The sequence below is a fragment of the Ilyonectria robusta genome, assembly GCF_021365365.1.
Source record: "Ilyonectria robusta strain PMI_751 chromosome Unknown BGZ61scaffold_6, whole genome shotgun sequence".
Lineage (NCBI taxonomy): Eukaryota > Fungi > Ascomycota > Sordariomycetes > Hypocreales > Nectriaceae > Ilyonectria > Ilyonectria robusta.
The window spans coordinates 622032-649128 of NW_025764440.1; the positions used below are offsets into that span (position 1 = coordinate 622032).

Genomic DNA, 27097 nt, shown 5'->3' on the forward strand with positions numbered 1-27097 from the left:
TGACAACTGTTCAAGATGTATTCAGGATTTATCTCTCCCGCCATGTCTGCACGTACCTCTAGCCATTTACCAAGCCTATTAATTAACCTAATACCCCCTTCCCCAATCATTCCACTTCAGAACTACTATCACGCCGTCCCAGCCATCATCGAGAGGATACCCACTTGCACGTCGCGGCAGCAAAAATGGTTGATGAAATGACGAGGATAATAAAGATTGGCGCCACAGCGCGGCACTGGGTAGAGATAAATTACTAATGGCCACCAAATATAAAAAGCACCGGATATTGAGTCTGAGTTTTATATTAATAGACAATTGGCTGTATTACGAGTATATGAGTCCCCCATCGTGAGATGGACCTGGACAGATATTGCGCCATGTACCAATATGCTGCAATTCGCTCACTCATCCTCCGGCAACCGCAGCCTCGTAGCTGCCGTATCCAACTCATCAATAGCCGGAAGCTACGGGTTTCATTCGTGAGTGTGCTTGTACGTCTGGGACGGCATCTAAAGGTCCGGATCCGTAGGCTCTAATCCTAATCCATGGTGTCCGTAAACCTGACCTGGATGACATCATAGGATGTCCTTCAGTACATGCGGAGCACGTACAGAATGCCTCGGAAACAATGAGTTTATAAATATAGATAGTGAGCGACACTCCGCGACGGTGGAGCCACTCTTGGGCACTGAAGCATTAGCGTCATTTTCACTGCAAGATCAACAAACTATTTATGGGGACGAAGCACGACTGGAGGACCGGCTAAATACGCACACAGAGATCAACATTATAATACTCTGAAGATCCAAGAGGGTTTTCTCTCTGCCTGCTCCCGATTCTTTCTCTTTCAATACAGCCTCTTTACAACCTTTGCACACCCTTCTGGCCGATCCTTGAGACAATATGCCGCCAGTTCGCAATCCCATCCTTCCCGGCTTTAACCCGGACCCCTCTATTGTCAGAGTAGGCGATGATTACTACATCGCTACGTCAACGTTTGAGTGGTTCCCTGGCGTTCAAATTCATCACTCTAAAGACCTGGCGAACTGGGATCTCATCACCCGCCCGTTGACTCGTAAAAGTCAACTTGACATGCGGGGTGACCCAGATAGCGGTGGAATTTGGGCCCCTTGTCTGACTCATGACGGTGACAAGTTCTGGCTTGTTTACACGGACGTTAAGCGGAAAGATGGATCCTTCAAAGACTTATACAACTACATCATTAGTGCTCCTGCCATCGAGGGACCCTGGTCTGATCCTATTCACGCCAACTCTTCGGGAATCGACCCTTCCCTATTCCACGATGACAATGGCCGAAAATGGTTCGTTAACCAATTGTGGGATCATCGCTACCGCCCTCACTTCGTCGGCATTATTTTGCAAGAGTTTAATCCCGAATCTGGAAAGCTTCTCGGCCCCAAGAAGAACATTTTCACAGGCACGGAGCTGAAGATCACCGAGGGGCCTCACCTGTACAAGCGGAACGGGTGGTACTACCTCTTGACAGCTGAGGGCGGCACCGCTTATCAGCACTCTTGTACCCTCGCTCGCTCTCGCGACATATGGGGCCCGTATGAATTGCACCCCCAGAAGCATATTCTGAGCGCCAGAGATGCCCCCTTCGCCGCCTTACAACGTGCTGGACACGGCGACATTGTGGAGACACCGGAGGGGAAGACGTACGTCGTGCATTTAACAAGCCGCCCGACTACACAGAATCGTCGGAGTGTGCTTGGACGCGAGACGGCGATACAGGAGGCTTATTGGGCTGAAGATGACTGGCTGTACATTAAGAACGGACCTGTTCCTTCTCTTTACGTTGATGTTCCTGGAACTCGAGACGAAAGCGTATACTGGGCCGAGCAGCGCTATACATTCGGGGACGGTCTCCACAAGGACTTCCAGTGGCTTCGCACGCCTGAGCCAGAGAGAATCTTTTCTACCGGGGACAACGTACTCACGCTCTTTGGTCGCGAGTCTATTGGCTCATGGTTCGAGCAAGCACTAGTAGCTCGTCGTCAGACCCATTTCTCCTACGATGCTGAAACTACCATCGACTTCTCTCCCACGGACGAGCGGGAGCTCGCTGGTCTCACCGCTTATTACAGCCGATTCAATTTCTTTTATCTCACGGTAACGGCTCATTCGGATGGAAAGCGCCATCTCTTTATTATGAAGTCTGAAGCATCTTTTCCAGATGGTGACCTCAAAACCCCCTTCGATGAGCCTATCCTGCTTCCCGAGTCTGGAAAGGTTAGACTCGCGCTGACTATTCGGGGGCCTGCTCTTCAGTTTTTCTACGCTCTAGAGGGCGAGACACTGGAGAAAATCGGGCCGGTCCTTGATGCATCGCTCCTTTCTGACGAATGCGGTGGGCACAAGGCGGCTGATGGCAGCTTTACTGGCGCCTTTGTCGGCATGGCTTGCTCGGATGTAAATGGCACCGCAAGGGCTGCCAAGTTCGACTACTTCATTTACCGACCTGTTCAGGATGAAAGTGACCGTTACGATATTTAGATTTGATCAAAGTCGATGGTACCAATGGAGAATTGTTCAAGGCCAAGGTACTTTGCGCTTTGACTGCAATAGGACGGGGTGGTCTTGGGTATTTGTTTAAACAAGAGAACTTAGGGATAGTGCATCGAGTTCAATAATCTCAACGCATAACGCATCACAAAAATTACCAGGAGCAGATCACTTGTAATTGACACATTGACACATTGACGAAAAAGGATGGGGTCATTTGCTAGGGAGTCTTGCTGGGCGCCAATCCGATGTACCCAAGTCTTCGCCAACGGTTGAGTGGGGTTCTGATTGTCATGCAACACGCTATCGCGGAGTATCGCTCGACATTAATGTGGTTTTCGCAGCTACCGTTCGCATCGAGGTCTATAGATTAGATCATCAGAGGGGGGTAACAGCTGGTGGGACCTCAACCACACATCATCAGACCGGGTTTTTATCGCCTCAATGGTCTCTACTCTTTAGGTAATTGGCAAGACAGCGCAAAAGCTACTACGGATTCCCAAAAGAACCCTACGCGTTAGGCCCTCTCAAGATCAATGAGACCTAATGCAAAACGAGACAATTAGCAACGCGCCAATCCCCACTACTACGGTCATGTCAAAAAGGCGGACCGGGAATTCTCAATGAAATGGAGCCCATAGGCCCGTAAAGATTTGAGAGAAAGCCATTCCAGAGGCTCGTTTCTCAGCTTCGCGGCTTAATTCACTCACGGGTCTTCCCGAATCCACTTCGCGTCAAAATTTCGGTTATACAGAGTGTATTTAAGAAGTGAAATAAAAGGTCCAAGCGATAGTTTGTTACGGATCCTCCAGCATGAAGTCAAATGCCTAGCATGAAAATGGCTTGCCGACGGAACCTGACTTGAATGTGGTGATCTGAAGAGCAGTTAGAGCGAGATACCGACATTTGATAACTTCAAAACTTACCAGTTCCGCAACAGTAGCGTATGTCCCGGCCACGAGTACAACAACTCCAAAGAGGAAAACAATGCCATTATAAATAGCACTTCGTATGTTTTCTTTGGCATACCATTTGCCTTCCTTGAGTAGGAGGAACCACATGACGGGAGGAAAATAAAAAGAAAGACCAGACACGAAGAGAGAGGCGCTGATCGACAATAGCTCGGAAAAGATGGGGATAGCCTCGGCAATGATCCAGGCGAGGAAAGTGATGATAGTCACCAGTCCCAGCCATGTAATCCAGCCCTTCTTAGTGTTGACATAGCGGACAACAGAGTCTTCGTAGATCTTTCCATGGATATATCGGCAAACGATCGTGGTGTTAATCGAGCCCGAGATGAAGATAACCGGTAAAGCAATTCCAAAAACAATCCTCGAAACGACGGGTCCGGCGGATAATAAGGCAGGTGACTGGACTTCTTGGCCCACGAAAGCATAAATAATAGCTCCCGTGAGAGTATAAACGACGATTTGAATAACCATAACCGACCAAGTGGATTTGATGTAGTCCTTTGGCGTATGCATTTCCTGCATAAATGATGGCTGTGCGCTTGCAAATGCGTACGCAAACACAATGCTATTGACCGCGATAAAAGCTTCAGAAAACTTGAGGTCCTCTTTTGGCCAGGCGGACCAGGTTGAAGCGGCCAACCCGCCGGGGGCTTGGGCACCTTGGATACCAGTTGCAATCATGGTTATTAAGATGGCCAAGCCAATTGAAGCGCAATCAATGTAGCCCAAAATAGCAACCTCAGCAAACGAAGGTGGTATGGCAAGGAGCAATAGGATGATAGCTGATACAATCCCAAAGACAACAGAGCAAACGTCACTTTGCGTGATATTGTTGAAGGCGATTGTGCCAGTGAGGCAGTGCGATCCGACAACCAGTGTCAACTGCGAGATGAAGATGACGCTGAATAGGTTGTATCCAAAGCCACCCCACATAAGCCGCCCAATGTCGGCATAGTGAGCAACTCCGGGGTATTTCAGCGAGACTTGTCCGATGATGTAGCAGGCGTAGATTGCAATGAGGCCGATGCCGATACAGAGAATGACACCCGCAACCATGCCGAGCGTCGCAAACGCAGAAGGCAAGCCCAGGCTTCCAAGGGCGATGGCTTCCACGATGAGGACGACGGTGAGTCTTTTCCATCCGAGGCGGTGAAAGTGGGCATCTCCTTGCTGGATTTTCTGTTTTTCGACATCGGAGCGACCGTTTTCGTTTAGGACCTCGCCGAACACAACGCTGTTTGAGACATGGGGTGCAATGACATCTCCATCGCTATTGTCTTTTCCTACAGCGTCGTTGCCGCGCTTTTCGGTGACCCCGTGGTCCATGATCAAGTCGTAGAGGAGGAGGGCAATAACAAAGCCGTCGTGGATGGCGAGAAGAGATTGGGAAGTGTCTCCTCAAGATCTGATACTTCCCAGAAAGGTCAATGTGTATTTTGCAGTAAAGATATCCAAGAGAAGCAAGTAGGGCAAGGCGTGGATATATATAATAGTGTTGAGTCTCCTCAAGTCTGGCTAGTCTAGGCTGGTCTAGCAAAGCAGCTTCTCCACCACGACGACATCAAAGAACTTGTCATAGAAGCATGGTACCACGACCCCGGATGTGGGGAGATAAACATCTCCAGATGTTCTCCTCCACGCCAACCTGGGGACTGGGGAGATGGCTTACTGACCTTGTCCTTGGTACAAAGGGCACGGCCATATGTCGAGACAAAACATCAGCCACTGGATGTGATATAATCTCTGAGGCATGGACTGGGAACCTAGTGTTGGCCCTGCAAGCTGCCCTTGCCCGCGATGCTTGAGTCAGTACCGTGCGTGGGGCGTTGATAGCTACCTTGTCGAGGGAATCAACCTGGGCTAATGGCCGGTCTGGCCGAGTTCTCGGAGCATCGGATTGTGGAGCCCCGGAGGCCCGAAGGAAGCCGTGATGAATACAATTGGTAATACGGGATCAATACGGAGTGCCATCAGCTGTTTCCGGCCTAAATCTGGCTTGGCGCCCGGTCCTGGGAAGGAAAGCCGAGCCGACGCCGGATACACGCGCGACCTGGCCGTGATGGAACCGCTAACGAAAACTCGTCACTGCCAGTTTTATGTCGAGTGGTTCAGCATGAATTCCCTCTGTGAACCCCATACCAACCTATTGTACGATGCCCAATCTTTCGGGTGCCAGGTTCAATTTCACAAAAGACGTACTTTCCACTAGCCTTCTTGTGCATTCAATCTCCCTCAAATTTACAGGATAGTTATGCAGCATAACTGAATGTCGGGTTTTCAGCATTTATTCTACCCCCCATAGGTCAAGTGTTCCGACAGTAGAGCCTCATTGGCGTACCTACAAGTGAATCTTCTAGTATCCTACCAATACTCAAGTTTTGCATCTCGACGACTACCACCGAACACGAAGACGTGGCGTGGGACGCGCCCACATGCATTAGTCTAACGAATACCATCTCCGAGGATGACCTTACAATGACCATGATATAGCTTGGGTGCTATTAGGCGAGGCGACTCATACAGCAAATCTCTGAATTCCCCACCCTCAAGATTGAGCATGATGATTACGGGGTGGGAAGATGATGTTAAAGACGGAAAGAAAAGTTTTCTAGTACTCGGCCTTATTATAAATGACTGAATATGTTGCGTCTCTATTGTAGAGTGAAACTTTGTGACATTGAACAACACATTCGTCTAATCTACTCAAACGCAAGAGTATGCTCATTAATCTGAACTTCGGACCTTCTTTCCTCTGAACCAGGTTTCTTTGACCTTTGCCTTCAGCAGCGTTTGTGCGTCCCATTTCATATCCACTATCACAATATCTGCCGACTTTCCCACCTCGAGACTCCCCGTCCGGTCCTCGTTAAAAACACTCTTCGCCGCACCGGCTGTTGCTGCGGTAATGGCCTCGCAAACGCCCAGTCGGAAATGCTCATTCACAATTTCCAGGCTCTCCGGCTCCCGCGCCGATCGCCGCGTGGTGGCAATGTAGATATTATGCAAGGGGTCCCATGGGGCGGTTGGGCTGTCGCTTCCGAGCGCCATCAGGGCGCCGGCGTCGGCGAAGTCGCGGTAGGCAAAGGCGCGGCCGCAGCGATCCTCACCGATCAGACGCGGCCAGGCCCGTAGGATCGCAGGGTCTGCGTGCACGGGCTGGACGGAGGCCGTGATTCCCAATTCTCCAAGTCTTCTCGCCTCCTCGGGGGCGACAAGCTCGAGGTGCTCAATGCGATGGCGACCTCCTGGCTGAGTGTGTGCCTCGAGAACATCCACAGCCATTCGCACAGCTCCATCTCCAATGGCGTGTAGCGCGATTTGAAGCCCTGCATCCGAGGCCCCTTGCACAATGGGCTCGAGATCTTCCCGAGACCAGATCGGCGCAGGCGAGTCAACCGTCGAGTATGGCTCGGAGAGGTATGCCGTACACGCGTCGACGATGCCATCACACATGATCTTTATGCCGGCAATCCGAAGATCAGGTGACGTTGCTTTATTATACTTTGCGTTCAGCTCAATTGCACGGTTCAACTGTCTGAGTCGATCGGCGTGGGTGCCGGATGGCTTGATGAGCCAATACGCAACTACACGCAGCGGCAGGTCTGGTCTCTCATCATAAAGAGCTAGAAGCGCCTCCCAGGCAGCCTCGTCCATGGCCATCTCCACTACGCCAGTATATCCCGAAGCGTTGTATGCGTCGGTGGCGGCGATCATGGCATCCATCCGCTCCCGCTGAGACGCAACGTTGGCCAAGTGCGGCCAGATAATAGTGAAGACGGCGCCTTCGGTTAGGACACCAGACGGCTTGCCATTGGCGTCGCGCTGGATCTTGCCTCCAGGCGGATCCGCCATATCGGCCACGCCTATTTCAGCGAGCGCGGCTGAGTTGCACCAGGCCCCATGCAGGTCTTTAGAGTCGATGAAGATGGGTCGAGAATCGATCTCGTCCAACATGGCCGCGTCAACGCCATCGGGGGTCATGGAAAGCATCCAGCCCTTGGCCAGGACGCGGGGAACATCGGGATTCGCCTTGGCAAACACTCTAAGCGCCGACAGGATGTCTTCGAGAGACTTGCAATGGTCAAGGCTGAGTTTCCTCAACGATTGGCCCAGGAGCAGGAAATGCATGTGGCCGTCGATGAAGCTGGGGAGAACCGTCTTCCCGCCCAGGTCTTGGACAGTAACCCCATCCCTTTGGTACTTTGCGACTAGGTCTTCTCGAGAGCCCAGCGCGACGATTTTACCATCGCTCACGACAAGCGAGTCGGTAAAGGTAGGCTGGCCCTCAAGACCGACCCCGGCCTTTGATAGAATGCGGCCATTTATGAAGAGAGTTGTTGAAACGGGAGGTACAGTAGAGTCGGCTGAAGCCATGATGAGAAGGGACTGGAACAATGGCGCCGATGGGGATAGCAAGGCAAAGCCACGAGAGGTCCATCCAGACGATGCAGCGAGACTTTATGCTTCGTCAAATGGGAACAATTCCTGGCGCACACCAAAATTACCTAACGGGCGCTCTATCCCTCAACCGCCTCTATCTATACCAAGCAAGCCAACTAGTGCATTACGTACCGTCCCAGCAGTGCCATTCGAAGCCATATGATGGTCTCTAGCTTCTGGCCATGGAGCTGCTGACCTTAAAAGCCTCTCGTGGCGAGATAACAAACGCATACCGCCGGTACTGCAATTGACCGGAAGACTCCCGCTTACCGTGTCAGGGTCGTCCATGTCCGAGGCGGTTTTCACATTGGCTAACAAGCTCGGCTCCATGCAGCGCCTCGACTTTCCTTCCCAGGACTGGTCCGAAATGGAATAGCTTCCGCCCTACCCCACGCCCTGCATGTGTCGTCCCACCTTGTGGCGTTTTCATCCTCGCGTCGACTTGAACAGACGTCACTGACTCGACAGATCTGGTATCGCACCCATGAACCCCAGACATTCCTTGCTTCTTTGAAGGACACGAGGATAGAGCGCAAACCTGGGGGAATGAAGGTCTGGGGAACCTGGATAAAACTCGCTATGATATTTCAAACAATCCAAATACAATAAACACGAGCTGTACCGTAAGATGTGCTCCCGCTAGACCAGAAGAGCGCAAATACCCATGTCCTTCATGCCGTCGCGCCAATTCCACGGCTCGCCCGGATGGTTCCTTCGGTAATTCCAGCAGTGCTTCATTATGCGGAAAACCGTGTCGCAGTTGCTGAAGCCCGGTCCCGACGGGTTCAGAATCTTTGACATCATCGCCTCGAAAAACAGTTGCTGGTCTGGGTTTGCCATCGAGCCTGCGATGCAGATGGGCCATGTCAAACCGCGAAGAGATACCCTCTCTGGGAGAACGCGGATGGAAGCCATGACCCTTTCCACAGCCTCTGCCACCCCTAAATCCGGCATACAGAGGTCTGGGTATAGAGTATAGAGCTCCACAAGCGCAGCTGTCGCAAAGACACGCGACACAGCATGGGCTCTAGGTATTGGTGGCTAGTTGAGATTCGGCAGTTAGCAGGGCCTCCCTCGCCACTAGTTTGAGTCAAGAATGCGTACCTCTCTTGCCGAGTCAAGCTGGCTCAGCCCAGCCTCCAGTCGTTTCTTGACGTCCAAGGCCTCAGCTGGGACCTCGGAGTCCCCGGACGCCACTCGAGCGCTGAGCGTCCCAATATCGCCAATAGCCTTCATAGTCCAATTGTAGCAGCCCATGAGGGGCCCAATTTCAATGCCACTACGGTCGAGCCATAATTCGTAGGACGAGATCTTTGGAGATGTGCCGCACGACGTGCACGCCAGAAGATCGAACCATAGTAGCGTCGCCACCATGAACGCCTTAGCATTTTCCACACTGTCGGCTTCCTTCGGAGCGGCCTTGAAGAATGCTCCCTGGTGTCCGGAGGGAACTTGAGATGGAGAAGGGGCCATTCTGTCCACCACCATGCTGAGCGCGTTGAGGTGTGGCTGCCAGCTCGCCGTTCCCCCTCGGAATACCTGTGATGGTCAGTCATTACCGGAAAGAGGCATCGGGTACAAGATCAACTCGGGCGTACCTCGAAACTCAGTAGCGTAGAGCCGCACCCCAGAAAGTCAATCAACCGTTCATTGCTCGCCGCGAACCCATCAACCTGGTACTGGAGCAAAGTCTCCCGAAGCCCCTGCAGCGCGCGAGTGTGATACTCGATCAGCTCCCGCTCGGTAGTCCCGGTCTTGTTAGAAAATCGTGCGTGGTGATGAAGGGCTGAGAGTGTGAGGATGGCTTGGTTGAGCGGCCCATTTCTCATCAACAGCCAGAAGAGCCAGCCTCGGCCTCCGAGCTCGGGATTATCAACATAGTATGGAAACTGGAGAGGGAATATGTAGTCGAGATAATGAATCAGAAGATGCGACTCTCGATAGGGCATGCCAACACTTGGCGAGACGGCTCTTGATGCTACGGGTTCCGAAAAGTCCAGAACCTCGTGGCCGTCGGGCGGCTTCCTGGCCGTCGACGAACGCCCTTTGCGCAGCCTCTTGTTGCGGCGGAAGTTTTCGTTGACGGCGCGTTTGATTCGGGTCAGTTCAGCGTCGAGCTGAGAAGGGTCGTCAACCCAGCCGGGCTTCGGCCCGTACCCATGGCAGCTGATCAAGCGATCGCTGCACTCTTTGCAGATGGGGCGCAATTCGTCGCATTTTCGGTGCCGGATCCTGCAGGTCCAGCAGCCCTCGGTACTGCGGTTCATTGGTTGCTTCATATTTCGAGACGAGTGCACAGCAAAGTCATGACGGGCGGGGCGGTCAAGACTCAAGTGGGACGGGCTTTATGGTGTTCCTGATGTCTTGATTTTGCACTATTCCAACTCTACTCTCCAATTGTCTCCACGTGACCCCTGGCGTTGAGCTAGATTCACATGGATGGATTCAATGCCCAACGCCTAGAGATCTATATTTCTGAAGCAATAGAAATAGCCTATTCGGTTTATATACTCCATTTATCCTTTCTTGACATCTTTTTAATCCCGCTCCCACAAGAGATGTTCGTGACTAGTCGTCCTCCAAGTCCTCTACCACTCACGTTCTGTGGTAAAATCCAATCTATCTAATAAAGACATTCATGGCGGATTGATAAGACGATAGGCTCAGCACTTCGGTCGTTGATGTCATCATCATAATTGTGAAGGTACTTCCTACCCTGGTGATGTCCCTGAAGGAACCACATTTTGTTCTATTCGGTTTACTGCCCCATTCAATGGGCCCGCGCGGTCTTAAGTAGAAAACGAGGTTTCGTTTAGTGACTCTCAGTCTTCTGAACAGTCAGTTGGCGGCTCCATGATCGCTGCGGCAATTATGCTGAGGCCTTTTGCAGCCCAGCCTCCGAGATGGCCAACGGAGGAGCGAATCGGATGATGTCTCCGTGAGTGGGTTTGGCCTGTGGACGAACTATTAGCACCTCGTCAACATGTACGTTAATCAAGGCCACCTGCCAATATACCCTTGCTCTTGAGGAGTAGGCACAGGCCCCAAACCGTCCGCCCATTCGCGGCGGACTCGTCCATAACTGTGGCATTCAGTAGACCCTTTCCTCGAACAGTCTTGATAATAGGGCTGTTGAGAGCCTCGATACCCTCTCAAAACACGTGGCCCAATCGCTCGGCCTTCACTGTCAAGTCTTCGTCTTCCATAACCTCCAGGGCAAGGGTAGAGACGGCACATCCCAAGGGATTACCACCATGGGTCGAACCGTGGGTGCCAGGCTCAACAACCAACATGGTATCCTTGCTGCTAAGAACACCTCTGACTGGATACAGACCTCTAGAGATAGCCTTGCCGACAGTGACGATATCGGGCTTGATGTTGGCCCACTAGGAACAAAACATGCGTCCAGTTCGGCCGATGCTAGTCTGGATCTCGTCGCAAACAAATAGTGCCTTATTCTTCTTGCAGAGGGCCAGGACTTGGGGAAGGTAGTCCTGATCAGGTACGACAGCTCCAGCTCCGCCCTGGATGGGCTCGCAAATAAAGGCAGCGGTCTCCTTGATGTGAGCCTCTAGCACCTCCTCAAGATCGGCGATGGTGTTTTATCGGATGGCCTTGCCAGTCGAGGGATCAATGGCACCAAGGTTCGGTAAGTAAGGTTCGTAGTTGTCCTTAGAATCGGTATCGGTCGACGGGGTAATGGCAGCCATCTGGGTTTCTTAATGTCAGCAAGAAACGCGAAATAATAAACAGGACCTAGACTGAGAACATACGTTCGGTCATGGAAGTTATCGGCAACCGAGGAGATAAGTGCCTTATCCTAGGGACGCCTTTGGCCTTGTACGCTCACTTACAAGCAGCCTTGCTCGTGGTCTCAGCGGCCTCTACTCCCGTGTTCATCGGGAGGGCCATATCATAACCAAAGACCTAGTTGACCTTCTCTGCCCACTGAGGGAAGACATCGTTGTAGAAAGCACGGAGCTGAGAGTAAGACCACTGGCCTCATCAACTAAGGCTTGACAAGCTCCGGGTGGTAGCGACCCTGGTTGACGGCGCTGTAGGCTGAGAGAAAGTCGAGGTATTGGCGACCCTCAGAGTCCCAAACGTTGACTCCCTCCCCGCGAGCAAAAACGACGGTTAAAAGGAGATAGTTGTGGGCAGCAAATTAATTCTCGACGGCGATAGCCTTCTCAGCAGAAGAATGGTATTTGGAGGAAACCTCGTTGGCATCAGCGTGAGGGGCCATAGCGACGGTGATTGTTGTAAGTGAGATTACCACTCTTGTTGTAGGGACTGAAGTAAATATTTGTTGCAGTGAATAAAGTCGAATAACCTACAATTGCTCAATGGTAAAAAAGGCAGCGCGGAGCAATGGGAAAATAAAATAAAAACCTCAATGCGCAAATGGTATTGCTCCATAATAGTGAAAGAACCTCGACGATAACATGGCACAGTCGATGCATCCAGAACGGCAACGGGCGGTTTGTTACGGAGACATGGTGTAATCTCTGCAACAAGGCAAGCTGGGCCGAGCTCGCTCAGACAAGCTCGTCTCGAGGTTGACCAAGAGACTAAGGAAAATAAAACATGTGGGCACACCAACAGCACGGATGATACGGGTGGATATGTAAAATGTACCGCTAGGATGGAGACAACAGACCGGACGGAACCTGGGCCGGGAGGGACAAGAGGAAGAAATTAACAACATGATGACGTAGGGAGATGTACATGGACGTACGTGGGTTCGCCATTTGTGAAGGATGCATCGAGAATGGGGGCGTATGGACGAAGACTGTGTGTGGCGCGATGTATTGGATCCAGCGGTGGACTTGGAGTTTCCCATTCCGTCTGTCGATTTCGGGTATCTTCATGACGACTTGTTCGACCTCGCAACCACCGACGGAGTAGACAACTTTTGTACTGATGTTGGGGCCGGCTTCGGCCACGCGAAACATTTCCAATTTTGTTCCAGATTTACCAACAGAAAGAACCTCAAGATTTGCGTTGAGGGAGTCTATTTTGTGGGATGATCTTACACGGACGCAGAATTTTTCGTATAAATATTGAAAAAGTAGCAATTGAACGCATCGAACCACATGGGTCCTATAGTCTAGTGGTCAGGACGTCAGATTTTGACTGATCATCGTTCTTCTGAAGTCGCCAGTTCGAACCTGGCTAGGACCTCTTTTTTTCCCTTTTTCTTCCTTTTTTTCTTCATTCCAGACAGGCTATGCGCGCACGCTCCTAACTTTTGTTAACAAGACGTCGGAACATCCACCGGTCCTATAGTCTAGTGGTCAGGACGTCAGATTTTGATTAATCATCGTCCTTCTGAAGTCGCCAGTTCGAACCTGGCTAGGACCTGTATTTTTACTCGAATAATCGACTGTCTGCGCGCTCCAGGGCGTTGTGTTTTTGTCGCCGCAGCAATCTTTTTACCCTCAGCATCCGGACGCTTGCCGAGCCGTGGTGCGCACGGACCAAGCCTCAACATCCCCCATCATTCTCGTCTGCCGCCATGGGTCTCTATGGAAGTGTACAAATCCGAATCGCTTCGACAAGATGAGGTATCTGAACAAGCTTTCTACGACATCGCAACATGAGGTATGTGCCATAATAACTGCCTACATGGAGGGGATCTCTATTTTGCTTGGTCAAGCAAATCATTAGTTATTGGCCTCGGTAGCCTAACCACGATTGAGTTTAATATGTACTCATAAACTGTATTAAATATCTGAAATTTTGCTGATTCTGTATTTACTTAATTTCGAGAAGGTATGCAATCCACACGCTCCTTGTAGTGGCTTAGATTATTGTCATTATTCTTGCTTGTTCAATTACCCTATATACTCGACATGGACATCATGCTCCGTCTGATTTGACCCCACGCGAACTTTCCACTTGGGCTCTCCTTCAAACCCCATCGCCAACGCTAGATCATCATATCGCCTCCACCCTCGTGATGCATCACCCGCGGGTGACCATTCCCGAAACGGCTTGTCCCAGTCGCTTTCAATGCGGCACAGATCGTTCACCGTTGAGTCGAGCCGCTTGGGCGGGAAATCGGACGAACTATACTTGATATCGAAAGTGCACTTGGCTGGTGCGTAGTCCTTGGCGAATTTGTGATATTCAATCAAAAGAGGAGATCTTTTGCTGACTTCATCACCCTGAAACTCATGTTAAAACACTAGCTTGGCACGTGTTGAGGAGTGATGACATGCCTTTCTCAGATACCACTGCATCCGTCGCGTAACCATGACTCCGTCGGGATCGCGCTCCTTATTGTCGTGGGCAGGATCAAAGTCACTGAGCTCACTGATGGGGAAGCTTGCCACGATTCCGTAGCTGAACCTCGACTTCCGCGCTGTCACGTCCGGCAAGCTAGCCAAGACTCTGCGTTGTTTGGCCGAGAGTTGTGATTGCGATTGCGATGCCATCTTGTCGCGAAGAAGGCGAATTACGGCTCCGTGGGCAACAGCCGACCATCTTGGGTTTTAGGTTAGTCTTTGCACAGCATTGTCGTAGAAGAACAGCGGCCCGTGGTGGAGAGATCAGAGATGGCTACTCACCCACGAAGGGGTCTGAGGACAATTCCCTTGAACTGATCGTTCAGCACGCCATGGATGTAGAGAGAACTTCCCAAACCTCCGACAAGGAGAATTTTCTAATCGTTGATGAGAATAGGCGCATAGCGGTGTGTTAATATGACGTACCTTGGGTGGCTTGCCCGTGACCCGTTCTACTTGTTTATACTGCTCGTTGACTAGACTACGGATACCGGTGAGGGACCTGCTGAAGAAGGCCTTCATCTCTTCACTACTCAGTGTTAATAGGAGTTCGTTTGCCGGGATGATGTGTTAACTGACCTGCTGATTGAGAAGGTATCCTTGCCCCGCCATAGATCCATTTTCTTATACGCTTTGCTGGGCGGCCGGAGGAAAAATTGTCGTGATTGTTTCTCGTTTGAGAAACTCCTTTTAGCGCCTCTCTCCCAGTCTTCCATGACGAAAGTATTGTATTCGGCTTGGTTGAGTGATTTGAATCTCAACTTGGTTTTACCCTTGAGATGGTTTTCGAAGGCTTCGTCGATTCGAACCGCACCAGATAGTTTTCCTGCACGTGTTAGAGACCTGAATACTACAAGCACATGGGGTAGGCTACTCACCGTCGCCCTTGACGCATTCTTTGATATGAAAAGGACGATATGAAATGACTGTGTAACTGATAACATCCTGGTATGGGGTTAGAGACATGTCTTTAATCTGAGGGATCATGGAAAGGGAGCCCATACAACAGTGCCACCTCCAGCGTCGCACACGACGAACGATTCACCTTCCTAGGGCCAGAATTAGTATGCTCCATATTTTCTCTAGGGGAGGATGGGGTTCCCACCTGTATCTCAGGCAAATTGCTGCGTTCAAAGAGAATCGATAATCCCGCAGCTTCCGGCTCTTGGACAAGATCTAACGTGGTAGCGCCAATGTCTCTCTTTGCGGTGATGCCGGCAATCTTTGCTGCCTCCCTCATGGCCTTTTGCGCATAAGGCGGCCAGATAGCAGGGATAGTAATGGCGACTCGGAGGGGCAGATTATCAATCTCTAGCTTCGCCTTTAGTATGTTATAGGTGTGATCCCAGAGCTTCTTGAGATAAAAGCCAACCACTTCGGTAGCCGTTGGGGCATTGGGAAGAAGCAGCTGGTTACGAGCCTCTTGCATTGGCTTGGACTGGCGAATCTCATCTCTGGCTATGTCGTCATCGTTCAACAGCAGCAGCTTGAACCACTTCATCGGGACCATATCTGGCGTGACCTCGTAGCCCCATTTCTGCGACTGAATGTCGTACTGTGTCGGTACCTGCACCTCGTTGCAGTTGTTGTGGTATGCCGCAGGCCATTCTGAAATTTCGTGGATGGTGTCGGGTTGCTCCGAAAAGGCCCACGAAACACCGGAGAAACTGGAGGGTAACCATGGTCAGATAATTGGAGTCCAGGGGAACGAAATTGGACGAGGGAATACTCACGTAGTCCCGAAGTCGATGGCAATGGCAATAAATTTCCCGGAAGAGTTGCCCACCCTAGGCGTTCCAGAGACGGAGCGATCTGGTAACGAAAACATCGCCAAGGAACAACAGAGTCAACAAACTATAGGTACAATGGTCTTGCTTGAATGAAAAGAACTTTTGGGATGGATTGCTGGCCTGAAATAAAAAGCGGAGAGGATATCACAAAGGCAACGGCCCAGAGGCAACCAGGCTCCGGCAGCCTCAGCCTATCTTGAGGCTGAGACAAATTAGCGGTGGGATGGCCAAGTGCAGCCCCCAACCACGCTATTGACTAGAGTGCGTCTAAACGAGGCAACAAGGCATTTTGAGGGTGTGTGACATGATGCACGAGACGACTCGGCATCGCCGCAAGGAGGCGGTAGGCGAACTGTTGGGCAGCCTCGTTTTGGTGTGACGCATTGGATGCCGCCCACTGGTCTAGGTTCATCCGAACTCTTAATGACGCATGTAGTTTATGTATTGTGTGTAGCCGATTGCCTTGGATTGGTTGCCTTCCGAGGGATATCCCATGTATTGCTGATCAACCATAATCCATCCCACCACCACCACCAGTTTTCCGATCCTTTGCTCATCTTTCCCTCGAGCTTAGGCGCATCATGGAGGACTACGACTTCTCAAGCGAGGGCATCATCCTTGTCCTGGGGGTGACTGGAGCTGGAAAAAGCTATTTTCTGAACCAGCTCAAGAGCCACAGCGCAACAGAGGGTCATTCTCTGCATTCAGGTACGTTCCGCCCCGGATTGGCAAAGAACCACAAGCTCACGGTATTTTGCAGAGACTTTGCAGTGCAATGCTGTTCAGATCTTCCTCGACGACGAAGAGAAGCGCAGCATCACCGTCGTCGACACGCCGGGCTTCGACGATACAACACGACCGCAGGGGGAGGTCTTGGCCGAGATTGCCGAGTTTTTGGCAGCCCAACACGCGCTGGGCGTGCCCCTACGAGGGGTTCTCTACTTGCACAAGATCACGGAGAACCGCATGACGGGGTCGTCAATGACGTACCTCCGGCTCCTCGAATCGCTCGTTGGAGACCATGCTCTCGAGAATGTCATTCTCGTCACGACCATGTGGAACCAGTTGAGGGACGAGGATCGTGGCAAGGCTCTCCGACGCGAACAAGAGCTTCTTGACCGCTACTGGGCGCCCATGGAGGAGAAGGGTTCGTACGTGGCCCAGTTCGATGGCACCTCCGACTCGGCGTACGCCCTCGTCTTCCAGCTCGCGGGCAAGGACAGCGTGGTCCTCGACGTGCAGAGGGAGATCATCGACGAGGACCGCACCGTGCTGGCCACGTCTGTCGGTTCGGACCTGCTGTGTCGATTGCAAGACGACGGCGAGGCGTATCGTCTCGAAGCAGCCGAACTCGAGTCCCGTCTACAGCGGGCGATGGAGGCGGAGCCGAGGGACAGGGACCTGATTCGGCATCTGCGTGAGGAAAAGTCGCACGTAGAAAAGATCTTGCGCCAGATGGACGAATCTGTAAATCGAATGAGGGTTCGTCCGGGCTCGTCCATCCGAGACCGCATCAGGCAGGCCATGACAAGCAGCAACAGAGCGGCAATTGGGGGCGCGGCGGCGATTCTAGCGGCAGTTGTGAACTTGACCGTGTTTGTGGTCCAGCTGGGGCTTGGGGGGTGATGTCTCGATTCCGACTAGTTGCAGTAAGGCAGCTTTCCTGGCGTTTCCTTGGTAGTTTTGTTGGATTTGGTAGTGTAAAGATTTACGAATAGAGGTACCCAAAAGCCATGGATCCAACCGCCGCTTGTGCGCCCGTATCACAGCCTGATTTGATTGAATGCGAGGCGAAGTGCAAAATGTAGACTGAGTTGCCCCTCAGCTCAAATTCGAGACTAGACGAGGCAGTCAATGACAAGTGCCCTTCAACCTGCATATGCCGTCAGAATTGAAATGGATGAACCTAGCGGGGGTCGTATTCAGCTCCTCATGTACTAGGTGCCGTGGCTTACGCCCCCAATCGATAGATCAATTACCATGAGACAGTCGAGCTTGAAATGCCTCTAATTGCTCAGCATGGTCACACGGCCAAAAGCCAAGGCGTTCTAGACTCGCAGCCTGATATCTGGTGGTTCGCGGCATACGCCAATTGCCATTTCCGGGCTTTTGCAGCATTCGCCCTCGACATATCCATTCAGCCTCACAGTTATGGCCCAGACCCATGCCTGCCTGATTGTCCGCCTTGGCTGGGCTGAAGCCAGGGCTTCTGCGGTGCGACCCAACAAGCGTTTGCCGGTTACCTCCCACAGCCTCGTTATCATTCAACAAAGGACTTGGCGACTTCCATACTTTTTCCCATTCATTTGTTCAATTTCTAAGCAATCGAATCCATTCACTCAAACTTGCACGCTGTCTTCCTTCTCTTTTTTCTTATGTAAATTACCCTCCAACGTAAACAGTCGCCGCCACCCATCCGGTGAGAACAAACTCTGCGACACATGGCCACCTCTCCGTACGATCTCACCAGGAGAACAGGGAGCACACTTTACCCGCCCAGTACATCCCAGGGTCGATCGCTAGCGGCAGAGAGACCTCGCAGCGCGCATTCAGGCCATTACCCTCGAAACTCCGGAAACCACAGAAGCGGGCGATCTAGAAGCCACCAGGGCCGATCCAACACCACCATGTCTGCCTCCGAACTAGAATCGATTCGGACTTCCCTTCCTAAATCCCCGAAGCAGCTGTTTACTCGTTTGTGGCCAAGGTCGCCTAAATCTTTCATCAAGGATGGCCAACGGCCCGCTACTGGTGAATCGGCACCGCCCGGAAGCCCTACTCAACGCGGCAGGAAAAACTTTCCAGGGTCATTTTCAAACTTGCCTCAAGCTCGCACTCAGGAGACTAAATATCCTGGTGAAAAGATGGGAGAGAACCTTTCCCTAGTCCCGGCTAGAAAGCCTACCAATGGGATCCCCATCTCTGAGGAAAGGATGCATTCTCCTGAACCCAAACCAGCCCAGCCAACAGATCTTACTGGCATCAATCCAACCAGGCGCGATACTGTCGAATCAATCCACAGCACGGGACCAGGTTTGACACATGACCAAATCCAGGCCGCAAATTCCATCGAGTCTGAAAACAGGACGCAGAAGGAGGATGAGCTCTTTCGTATGGTGAATCAGCTAGTCAAAGACGTTGCCAACTTGGAAACGCAAAAAGACGAAATCATGGAGACATTACGGGCCACCGAGGCAACACTTGAACGGGAGCGCCTCGACCATGATAGCAAAATGCAAGAAGCGGACGAAACCATGGACCGCCTCCGTGCCCGCGTAACCGACGCTGCCAGCAAGTCGGCCGAGATGCCAACTCAGTCCCCACTCCGCCGCCCAGAAACCGAAATCATCAAAGACTGGCAGAGTTTGTCGTACGATGTGCGGAACCTGGTGAGCAACTACTTCAAGGGGATAAAGGAGACCAAGATGGTTAGCTGGGCCAAGTCGCAGGGGCACTACCTCGAAGAGCTCACCCCTTACTATGCACAAGCGGCGGCAGACAGCAAATGCGGCATGGCGTTGATAGAGGCGGCGATTTGGAACGTCCTCATGAAACTGGTTTTTGGGGATTCGGCGACGAATGGAGCCATGTGCTGGGCAGGGAGGCATAGCGGGAAACTTTCGAAGCTGAGTAAGACTTATCCTCTGAGACAGCAACCCAGGAGTGCGAAACTAACTGCGAATTTGTGATAGGCAGGGAGGTATTTAAAGACATCCCTCGGAAGGACTGGGATGAACAAGCCCCCTTGTTCCACCGGTGGAAAGCTTTAACAACAGATCTAGTCTCAGGCATCAGCCTGAAGCAGGACCGCGAAGACAGGATTGCCGACGTGACTGACGAGCTAGAAAACATGATGGAGCGCTTTCGATCCAAGCTGAGCTTCGCGTCGTTCCGTCGAGAGCTTCAGAGCGTCGTGCGTCAGGCCATCGAGCTAGACGAGTTGTTCTGCGGCCAGGAAGCTTGGTATCGTCTTGCCGTGCCAGCAGTGGGACGCCATGATATTGAGGTCGATCGGAATTCAATGAGCATTGCGGGTGGGGGAGTGAACACAAGGAATGTCAGGTTTTTGATCCGGCCATGCCTCTGTCGCGCTGGTGGTGGAAGAGGGGAGCCCTATGAAAAGGCCTTCTTGTTAGATAACTATGTTGTGTGGACGTATTAGGCAGTGTGATATAGCGACACTTGGCTGCTCTTTTTATTACTTAATAATATATAACGGCTTGGCTCAGTCTATCGTACTAAAGTGTGACGCCCTACCTGCCTATACAGGAGGTATAGGGTAGTCGCAGATCGTAGGGGTGCAAGTCTTGGTAGTAATGAGGACGTCCAGCGTACTTGTATTACCGCCAGAAGCAAGAGCAGGGCTTAGCACAAGGTAATCAAACAGCTTATACGTAGGAGACTCAATTTACTCTCTTGAGGTTGCAGAACTGCATCAGTTTAATGAGGAATTACGGGTCATATTTAATGACAAGCCTACAGACAAAACTAATTTTGTCTCAATCGAGTTGACTGAAAAATGAATAAGATATGAGTAATGCTATTTATACATTCAAAATGTTGATTGTATATAAGTACAACCTTTTATACCTAAACTTAGATCGTGTAAGGTGTATCTGGACTGTACGGCCGCCTTAAGATATCTTATTCTGAAGAGTCTTCAGTCTCTACCCTAAAATAAATTAAAAGATAAAAATATAAATAGCAGAACTTAGAGGATAAATACTTTAAATTTTTTTTTTTTTTTTTAGGTTTATACTAATAGGTATACTGTTGAGACTTCTTGGTAAAATTAGCCTATATACTTAAGTATGCCAGTAGTATATTAAGTGTGAGCGAATAGCGATAGTCTAAGACATTTAAATATGCAGTCGCTGTAATCCTTACATCAGATTCTCATTTCTAAGCTAGTAAACACGACTCCTGGTGTATAGAAATGAGCCCTTTATTTGTCAGACTAGACAAATCCAGTCAACAGAGTCAGAGTTGTCAAATTCTCACACCAAACCAGCCTAGAAAGCCAAAGAACCCAGCAGTCCAATTGACTAACACGTAAGCGCGGCGGCGCCGTCGCCACCACATGTCAAGAACATGTCAAAAATATGTCAAAATTGACTAGGTCCATGTCAGGTAAAGGGCGCACCTCGCAGGTAGCGCTTAAATCCATGACAAGGGGCGGGATACTACGGCCGGACTTGGACGGAAGTGGGTTGTCCGGTTTTCGGAAGCTGGATGGGGCGAGGCGGCCGTTACATTCGCTTTTTGCCATTGTTGATTGTCGCAGTTGTCGAGTCTGGTTTAAATGCCGAAATAGCTGCCAACTCCAGAACCCATTTTGTTGATCAGGAACTCATCAATTGGACTCGCAACAACACATACTCTTCATTCTTACACCCAATCTCTCTCATCTCCCTCACCGCCAAACATGTCTCTCACATTCCGCAAAGCCACTCCGGATGACACCGACGCCGTCTTCGCGCTCGTCGAGTCGGCCTACCGCGGCGACACAAGCCGCAAGGGCTGGACGACGGAAGCCGACATCTTCTCGGGCGACCGCATCAACGCCGCCGGCGTGCTGGCCAAAATCACCGAGCCCCGCGGCGCCGTGCTGCTGGGCTACGACCCGGCCGGCGCCCTCGTCACCTGCGTCGAGGTGCTCCGGCGCGACGACAAGGTCGGCTACTTTGGCATGTTCGCCGTCGACCCGCTGCGGCAGGGCGGCGGCGTCGGGCGCCAGACGCTCGAGCGTGTCGAGGAGTATGTGCGCGGGGAGTGGGATGCGCGACGCCTGGAGTTGAACGTGATTTGGATCCGCAACGAGTTGATTGCGTGGTATGAGCGGCGCGGATACCGGAAGACGGAGCAGACGAAGCCGTTTCCTTACGCCGAGATTGTCAGCGGGAAGGTGTTGAGAGATGACCTCTACTTTGTTGTTCTCGACAAGGAGCTATGAGCGAGGGATGGGTGAATTTACATATGGCGTCTCGGAGGCAAATAAATAGATAGCGATGGGGAGTTATGCATGGGCAAAGTTTTGAGAGAAAGAAACCAGATTGCAGAGTTGCAGTAACTTTTACGCGACCGAGGCCAAACTACTGGAATTGATGTCATTCATGAGCTGTCATGGTCCTTTGTGAACCGGTATATACATATTTAGATCCTGCTCTTGTCGCTTCATGTGATTTACTTTTCATTCAACCCGCAGAACTTATTTTCCCTCAACCTCCTTGAGGATACCCTCGAGGTTGATGCTCTTGGGTCGCTCAATAGGAAGACCCAGGGCGCGGTCCCAGATCAGCTGAGCCAGAGGGCCGAGACCTCGCGAGACACCAAAGGTGGCGGTGTAGTAGAGGGTCTCGTGGAAGCCGTAGTGGTGGAACAGGACACCGGAGCTGCTGTCGACGTTGGGGTAGGGGTTCTTGGTCTTGCCGTGCTTCTTCAGCACCTCGGGCGCGATCAGGCTGTTCTTCTGGACCAGCTGGAAGACGGGGTCCTGGGCAATCTCAGGGCGGGCAGCGGCGTAGTCCATGAGGGCCTCGAATCGAGGATCGGGCTTGCGGAGCACAGCGTGGCCATAGCCAGGAACGACTCGCCCTGAGTTGAGGGTGGACCAGAGGTAGTCGTTGACGTCCTGGTCGGAGTAGGCGGCGGGGATGTTCTCCTTCATCTGGAGGATCCATCGGAGCACCTCTTGGGCGGCAAGTCTATTGGAGTTAGCAAATTGACCAAACACAGTTATAGGCTCGAAACATACCCGTGAAGGGGACCTGCGAGACCCTGCAGGCCGGCGCTGTAAGACAGGAAGGGATCGCTGAGAGCGCTTCCAACCAAGTGGGTAGCGTGAGCGGAAACGTTGCCACCCTCGTGGTCACCGTGCAGAGCAAGGTAGAGACGGAGGAGGTCCTGGAAGTTCTCGTTCTTCTTGCCACCCTTGCCGAGCATGGCGGCGAAGTTGTAGGACCAATCCTGCTCGAGGTCGACCTCGGCGGGGAGAGCACCGCCGCCACGGTACGAGTTTTGGTAGATCTTGGCAGCAATGGTGGGCAGCTTGGCGAGCAGCGAGATGCAGTCGTCAAAGGTGGGCTCCCAGTAGTCGGCCTTGTTGAGGCCCTGCTCGTAGGCCTTGGCAAACTTGGACTCGTAGTTGAGGGCGGAGACGGCCATGGCAAACTGGGTCATGGGGTGGAGATCCGTAGGGAAGTCGTCAAGCATCTTGGAGACGAACTGGGGGATCTGGGCCTGCTCGGCGAGCTGGCGGGAGAAGGTGCGGACCTGGTTCGTGGAGGGGACTTGGCCAGTGAGGAGCAGCCAGAACATGGCCTCGGGCAGCATCTCAGTGCCAGTCTTGCCCTTGGGAAGCTCCTTCTGGCAGTCCTTGATGGTGCGGCCGTGGAAGCGAATGCCCTCGTTGGCGTCGAGAACGGAGCCCTCCCAGACCATGGCCTTGAGGCCGCGCATGCCGCCAAGTGTGTTCTCGACCTTGACTTCACCGAGAGTCTTGTTGGAGTGGGCCTTGACCTTCTTGAGGAGCTCGCGCTTGGCGGGAATGGCCTCGCGGAGGGTGGTCTTGAGGTCGGGCTCGGCCGTGGCATATCCGCGAACGCCGGAGACGGCGACGCGGGTGAAGGGCTGCAAGAGAGAAAGTGTCAGTATCCCGATTTACACAGTCGCACAAGATGCGGGGCTGGCCAATTGAGGTGCCAACACGTACCTTGAAAGCCCGGGTGGATGTTCTCAAACGGAGGGCCATGGTGACGGATGTGATGCCAGATGAAGCTGGAGGAGGGAGAAGAGAAGAGGAAGAGACGGAGGAGGAGGAATAATAGAGGGAGGTAGGCTTCAAGGGCAAGAGCCGAGAGACAATGGGCCGCGGCTTCCCAGGCTATAAACCAAACCCGTGGGGTTGAATCTGGGGTAACAGCCGGACGAGCGAATAGCGGGGGCCGAAATGGGCACAGATCAGTTGTTTTTTTGGGGGGGAGTTCTAATTGCGGGGTTCGGTTTAGTGGTCTGGCAGACGCTTATCGACACAGTGACGTCGACGTTGGGGTGAGGGGGGATTCGGAGCAACTCACTGTGCGACGGGAGTCAATTGAGCTGGAGGCGAGAATCTGGAGAAAGATATAAAGAAGAGGAGGAGATCGGCAGGAGACTCGTCCGGGAGAGGAACAGATATGGAATGCGTCCAGCTCCCGCGTCCCTCTTAGGCCCGGGCTGGCCAGTGACAGGCCTTCCGTCACCACCACGTCTGGGCTTCCCCTCCTCTCGCGCCGCGCCACTGGAGGCATGCTGCTCGACGAATGCGTCCGGCCAGGGCTGCACGTATCGGACGACAGGACGAATTGTGAGGACTCCTCCCCAACTTCCCACGGTAAGCACAGGCAGGGCGGCTCGTTCAACGGCTGGCCAGGCCACAACCGAGGAAAGCCGCTAGGACCCGGCCCAAGGTCCAAGACCATCTCCAACCAAGGTCCAACCTGTCTGCTGCTTAGCCCGTAGCCCCGTCATTGGCCAATCCGTTCGGCAATGCTTTGCCGTTTAACCAAGGCTGTAGCAGGGTCGGTGAATACCGAGCTTCTGATTCGGATTCTCGACAATGATGCTCAGCTGTTGTGCTGTATCGCGCGCTGCGGCGGAGCTGGCTTCGGTCGCCGGTCGGTCATCGAGCTGCCTTGAATCAATTCCTCGTCTTGGCTGCCGTCCGTTGTCGCAGCGTCTCCTCAGCCCTGCCTTTTGTATCTACTCGGTCGTTGTTCGGTTATAGCGTGGTGTTGTAAATTTTGCCATGGCGGAGACATCTCGAAGTTCAGACCTTGGTCATAATTATTCATCAGCCGAGCTCCATCTGTAGTCCCACCACCAGCTTCCAACGCCCACCCTGCCTCTTACATACAACCACCACTCCACCTCTGCCTCTTCTGCCTGCCTCCGCATACAACCACAGTCGTGCGCGGTGCAGCAGAAAGTCCACTCGCGGAGCCATGACCATGATGCAAAGGTTCGCCTCCAGAGCTCCCCGGCGCCTGCTGCTCTCCGCCACCAAGGCCCGAATCGCCTCACCCCGAGCGCCGTTGCTCGCCCTCTCCGTCCGCGCCCTCTCCACCTCCGCCGTGCGCGCCATGCCCACGCCAATTCAACCCGCCGATGCCTTCCAGCTCCTCCCCGAGGCGCAGAAGCCTGGCGTCGCCGAAGACGCCCTGTACGAGGCCAGCGTCAACGAGATCGAGGCGTGGTGGGCTTCGCCGCGATATGAGGGTATCAAGCGCCCCTACAGCGCCGCCGACGTCGCCAGCAAGCGCGGCTCGCAGAAGACGCAGTATCCCAGCTCCGTCATGGCCACCAAGTTCTTCAACCTCATCCGTGAGCGCGAGGCCAACGGCGAGCCCATCCACACCAGTAAGCGCACCTCTCTCCTCAACACCACAAACCACTAACACGATCCTCGCAGTGGGCGCCATCGATCCCGTCCAGATGACCCAGCAGGCCCCTCACCAGGAGGTCCTCTACATTTCCGGCTGGGCCTGCTCCTCGCTGCTCACCAGCACCAACGAGGTCTCCCCCGACTTTGGCGACTACCCCTACAACACCGTCCCCAACCAGGTGCAGCGCCTGTCCAAGGCCCAGTCCATGCACGACCGCAAGCAGTGGGACCTGCGCCGCAAGATGACGCCCGAGAAGCGCGCCGAAACTCCCTACGTCGACTACCTACGCCCCATCATCGCCGACGGAGACACTGGCCACGGCGGCCTTTCGGCCGTCCTTAAGCTCGCCAAGCTCTTTGCCGAGAACGGCGCCGCGGCCGTCCACTTCGAGGACCAGCTCCACGGCGGCAAGAAGTGCGGCCATCTCGCTGGCAAGGTGCTCGTGCCCGTCGGCGAGCACATCAACCGCCTCGTGGCCGCCCGCTTCCAGTGGGACGTCATGGGCTGCGAGAACCTCGTCATCGCCCGCACCGACTCCGAGTCCGGCAAGCTGCTGTCCTCGGCCATCGACGTGCGCGACCACGAGTTCATCCTGGGCGTCTCAGACTCCACCATCGAGCCCCTCGCCGAGACCATCCAGGCCATGGAGGCCAAGGGCGCCGTCGGCAGCGAGATTGACGCCTTCGAGGCCAACTGGGTCAAGAGCACCAACCTCGTCACCTTTGACGAAGCCGCCGTCGCACACATGCAGAGCGAGGGCGTCGCCCAGTCACAGATCGACGAGTACCTCGCCGCCACGGCCAAGGACCGCGACATGGGCATCTCCCGCCGCCGCGCCCTTGCATCGCAGTACACCAAGACGCCCGTCTACTTCAGCTGGGATGTCCCGCGCACGCGCGAGGGCTTCTACCACTACCGAGCCGGCATGGACGCCGCTACAAAGCGCGCCCTCGCCTTTGGCCCCTACGCCGACCTGCTGTGGGTCGAGACGGGCGACCCCAACGTCGAGGTGGCCACCAAGCTGGGCCGCGAGGTCCGCAGCGTGTTCCCCGGAAAGGGCCTCGTCTACAACCTGTCGCCGTCGTTCAACTGGATGGCGCACGGCTTCACCGACGAGACGCTCAAGTCGTTCATCTGGGACATTGCCCGTGAGGGTTTCGTCCTGCAGCTCATCTCCCTGGCGGGCCTGCATTCCAACGCGACCATCACCACCGAGCTAGCGCGCGACTTCAAGACGGAGGGCATGAAGGCCTACGTCGACCTCGTGCAACGTCGCGAAAAGGACCTCAAGTGCGACGTCCTGACGCACCAGGCATGGAGCGGTGCCAGCTACATCGACGGCATCCTGGGCGCCATTCAGAGTGGCAGCTCCAGCAGCAAGAGCATGGGTGAGGGTAACACTGAGGGACAGTTTCATTAGAGCTAGTTGCATGTGAAAATGAAATGAATGAGATGGAAATGCATGGGCTGGAGTTTGGGGATTTGCTTGTGTAAATTATCATCTGAATAAAGAATTCAACTACTTAGAGCCTCGACGAGCCTAATTGTCCTTTGTATCATGCTTGTCTTGTGCATGGGTGGATAGTCAAATCCAGTTTCATCATCCTTGTCGAAAACCATCGACGACCTTTCATACATTCGATTCATTCCTAGCTCCA

The 27097-nt window shown here is 53.1% G+C and overlaps 11 protein-coding genes and 2 non-coding genes across 13 annotated transcripts; 7 read left to right on the top strand and 6 right to left on the bottom strand.

The window, feature by feature from the left end:
• The first annotated feature begins 785 nt into the window (after positions 1 to 785).
• Positions 786 to 2690, top strand: BGZ61DRAFT_447480 (glycosyl hydrolases family 43-domain-containing protein). Its single transcript, XM_046245353.1, has one exon. It carries the CDS (start codon positions 904 to 906, stop codon positions 2515 to 2517), a length of 1614 nt encoding a protein of 537 aa, XP_046106665.1. The 5' UTR covers positions 786 to 903; the 3' UTR covers positions 2518 to 2690.
• Positions 2691 to 3106: 416 nt separating this feature from the next.
• Positions 3107 to 4962, bottom strand: BGZ61DRAFT_195510 (transmembrane amino acid transporter protein-domain-containing protein). The gene is made up of 2 exons (XM_046237845.1): positions 3453 to 4962; positions 3107 to 3401 (listed from the first exon to the last, which is right to left on the bottom strand). The coding sequence occupies exons 1-2, from the start codon at positions 4821 to 4823 to the stop codon at positions 3354 to 3356; spliced, it is 1419 nt and encodes a 472-aa protein (XP_046106666.1). The 5' UTR covers positions 4824 to 4962; the 3' UTR covers positions 3107 to 3353.
• Positions 4963 to 6154: 1192 nt separating this feature from the next.
• Positions 6155 to 8220, bottom strand: BGZ61DRAFT_447484 (amidohydrolase 3). The gene has a single exon (XM_046245354.1). It carries the CDS (start codon positions 7869 to 7871, stop codon positions 6222 to 6224), a length of 1650 nt encoding a protein of 549 aa, XP_046106667.1. The 5' UTR covers positions 7872 to 8220; the 3' UTR covers positions 6155 to 6221.
• Positions 8221 to 8240: 20 nt separating this feature from the next.
• On the bottom strand, positions 8241 to 10285 carry BGZ61DRAFT_447485 (fungal-specific transcription factor domain-containing protein). Its single transcript, XM_046245355.1, has 3 exons — positions 9536 to 10285; positions 9042 to 9476; positions 8241 to 8978 (listed from the first exon to the last, which is right to left on the bottom strand). The coding sequence occupies exons 1-3, from the start codon at positions 10214 to 10216 to the stop codon at positions 8577 to 8579; spliced, it is 1518 nt and encodes a 505-aa protein (XP_046106668.1). The 5' UTR covers positions 10217 to 10285; the 3' UTR covers positions 8241 to 8576.
• A 111-nt stretch (positions 10286 to 10396) lies between these two features.
• BGZ61DRAFT_504750 (pyridoxal phosphate-dependent transferase) lies at positions 10397 to 12183 on the bottom strand (the record flags this gene model as incomplete). The annotated part of the gene is made up of 4 exons (XM_046251815.1): positions 10397 to 10890; positions 10946 to 11086; positions 11123 to 11323; positions 12157 to 12183. The coding sequence occupies 4 exons, from the start codon at positions 12181 to 12183 to the stop codon at positions 10807 to 10809; spliced, it is 453 nt and encodes a 150-aa protein (XP_046106669.1). The 3' UTR covers positions 10397 to 10806.
• An 853-nt stretch (positions 12184 to 13036) lies between these two features.
• Positions 13037 to 13121, top strand: BGZ61DRAFT_t85. The gene has a single exon. It is a non-coding gene; the product is annotated as a tRNA-Gln (tRNA).
• Positions 13122 to 13216: 95 nt separating this feature from the next.
• Positions 13217 to 13301, top strand: BGZ61DRAFT_t86. Its single transcript has one exon. It is a non-coding gene; the product is annotated as a tRNA-Gln (tRNA).
• A 473-nt stretch (positions 13302 to 13774) lies between these two features.
• Positions 13775 to 16055, bottom strand: BGZ61DRAFT_348024 (uncharacterized protein; the record flags this gene model as incomplete). Its single annotated transcript, XM_046240026.1, has 9 exons — positions 13775 to 14097; positions 14158 to 14426; positions 14510 to 14604; positions 14654 to 14756; positions 14807 to 15053; positions 15106 to 15172; positions 15232 to 15276; positions 15333 to 15894; positions 15961 to 16055. The coding sequence occupies 9 exons, from the start codon at positions 16053 to 16055 to the stop codon at positions 13775 to 13777; spliced, it is 1806 nt and encodes a 601-aa protein (XP_046106670.1).
• Positions 16056 to 16598: 543 nt separating this feature from the next.
• BGZ61DRAFT_530339 (P-loop containing nucleoside triphosphate hydrolase protein) lies at positions 16599 to 17643 on the top strand (the record flags this gene model as incomplete). Its single annotated transcript, XM_046253547.1, has 2 exons — positions 16599 to 16725; positions 16778 to 17643. The coding sequence occupies 2 exons, from the start codon at positions 16599 to 16601 to the stop codon at positions 17641 to 17643; spliced, it is 993 nt and encodes a 330-aa protein (XP_046106671.1).
• Positions 17644 to 19187: 1544 nt separating this feature from the next.
• On the top strand, positions 19188 to 20179 carry BGZ61DRAFT_347844 (uncharacterized protein; the record flags this gene model as incomplete). The annotated part of the gene is made up of 2 exons (XM_046240013.1): positions 19188 to 19647; positions 19710 to 20179. 2 exons carry the CDS (start codon positions 19188 to 19190, stop codon positions 20177 to 20179), a joined length of 930 nt encoding a protein of 309 aa, XP_046106672.1.
• A 978-nt stretch (positions 20180 to 21157) lies between these two features.
• BGZ61DRAFT_447490 (acyl-CoA N-acyltransferase) lies at positions 21158 to 22113 on the top strand. Its single transcript, XM_046245356.1, has one exon. It carries the CDS (start codon positions 21443 to 21445, stop codon positions 21968 to 21970), a length of 528 nt encoding a protein of 175 aa, XP_046106673.1. The 5' UTR covers positions 21158 to 21442; the 3' UTR covers positions 21971 to 22113.
• On the bottom strand, positions 22095 to 23767 carry BGZ61DRAFT_386303 (methylcitrate synthase precursor; the record flags this gene model as incomplete). Its single annotated transcript, XM_046242742.1, has 3 exons — positions 22095 to 22721; positions 22772 to 23646; positions 23723 to 23767. 3 exons carry the CDS (start codon positions 23765 to 23767, stop codon positions 22226 to 22228), a joined length of 1416 nt encoding a protein of 471 aa, XP_046106674.1. The 3' UTR covers positions 22095 to 22225.
• A 1039-nt stretch (positions 23768 to 24806) lies between these two features.
• Positions 24807 to 26919, top strand: BGZ61DRAFT_416218 (isocitrate lyase). The gene is made up of 2 exons (XM_046243381.1): positions 24807 to 25413; positions 25466 to 26919. Exons 1-2 carry the CDS (start codon positions 24999 to 25001, stop codon positions 26857 to 26859), a joined length of 1809 nt encoding a protein of 602 aa, XP_046106675.1. The 5' UTR covers positions 24807 to 24998; the 3' UTR covers positions 26860 to 26919.
• Positions 26920 to 27097: the final 178 nt, after the last annotated feature.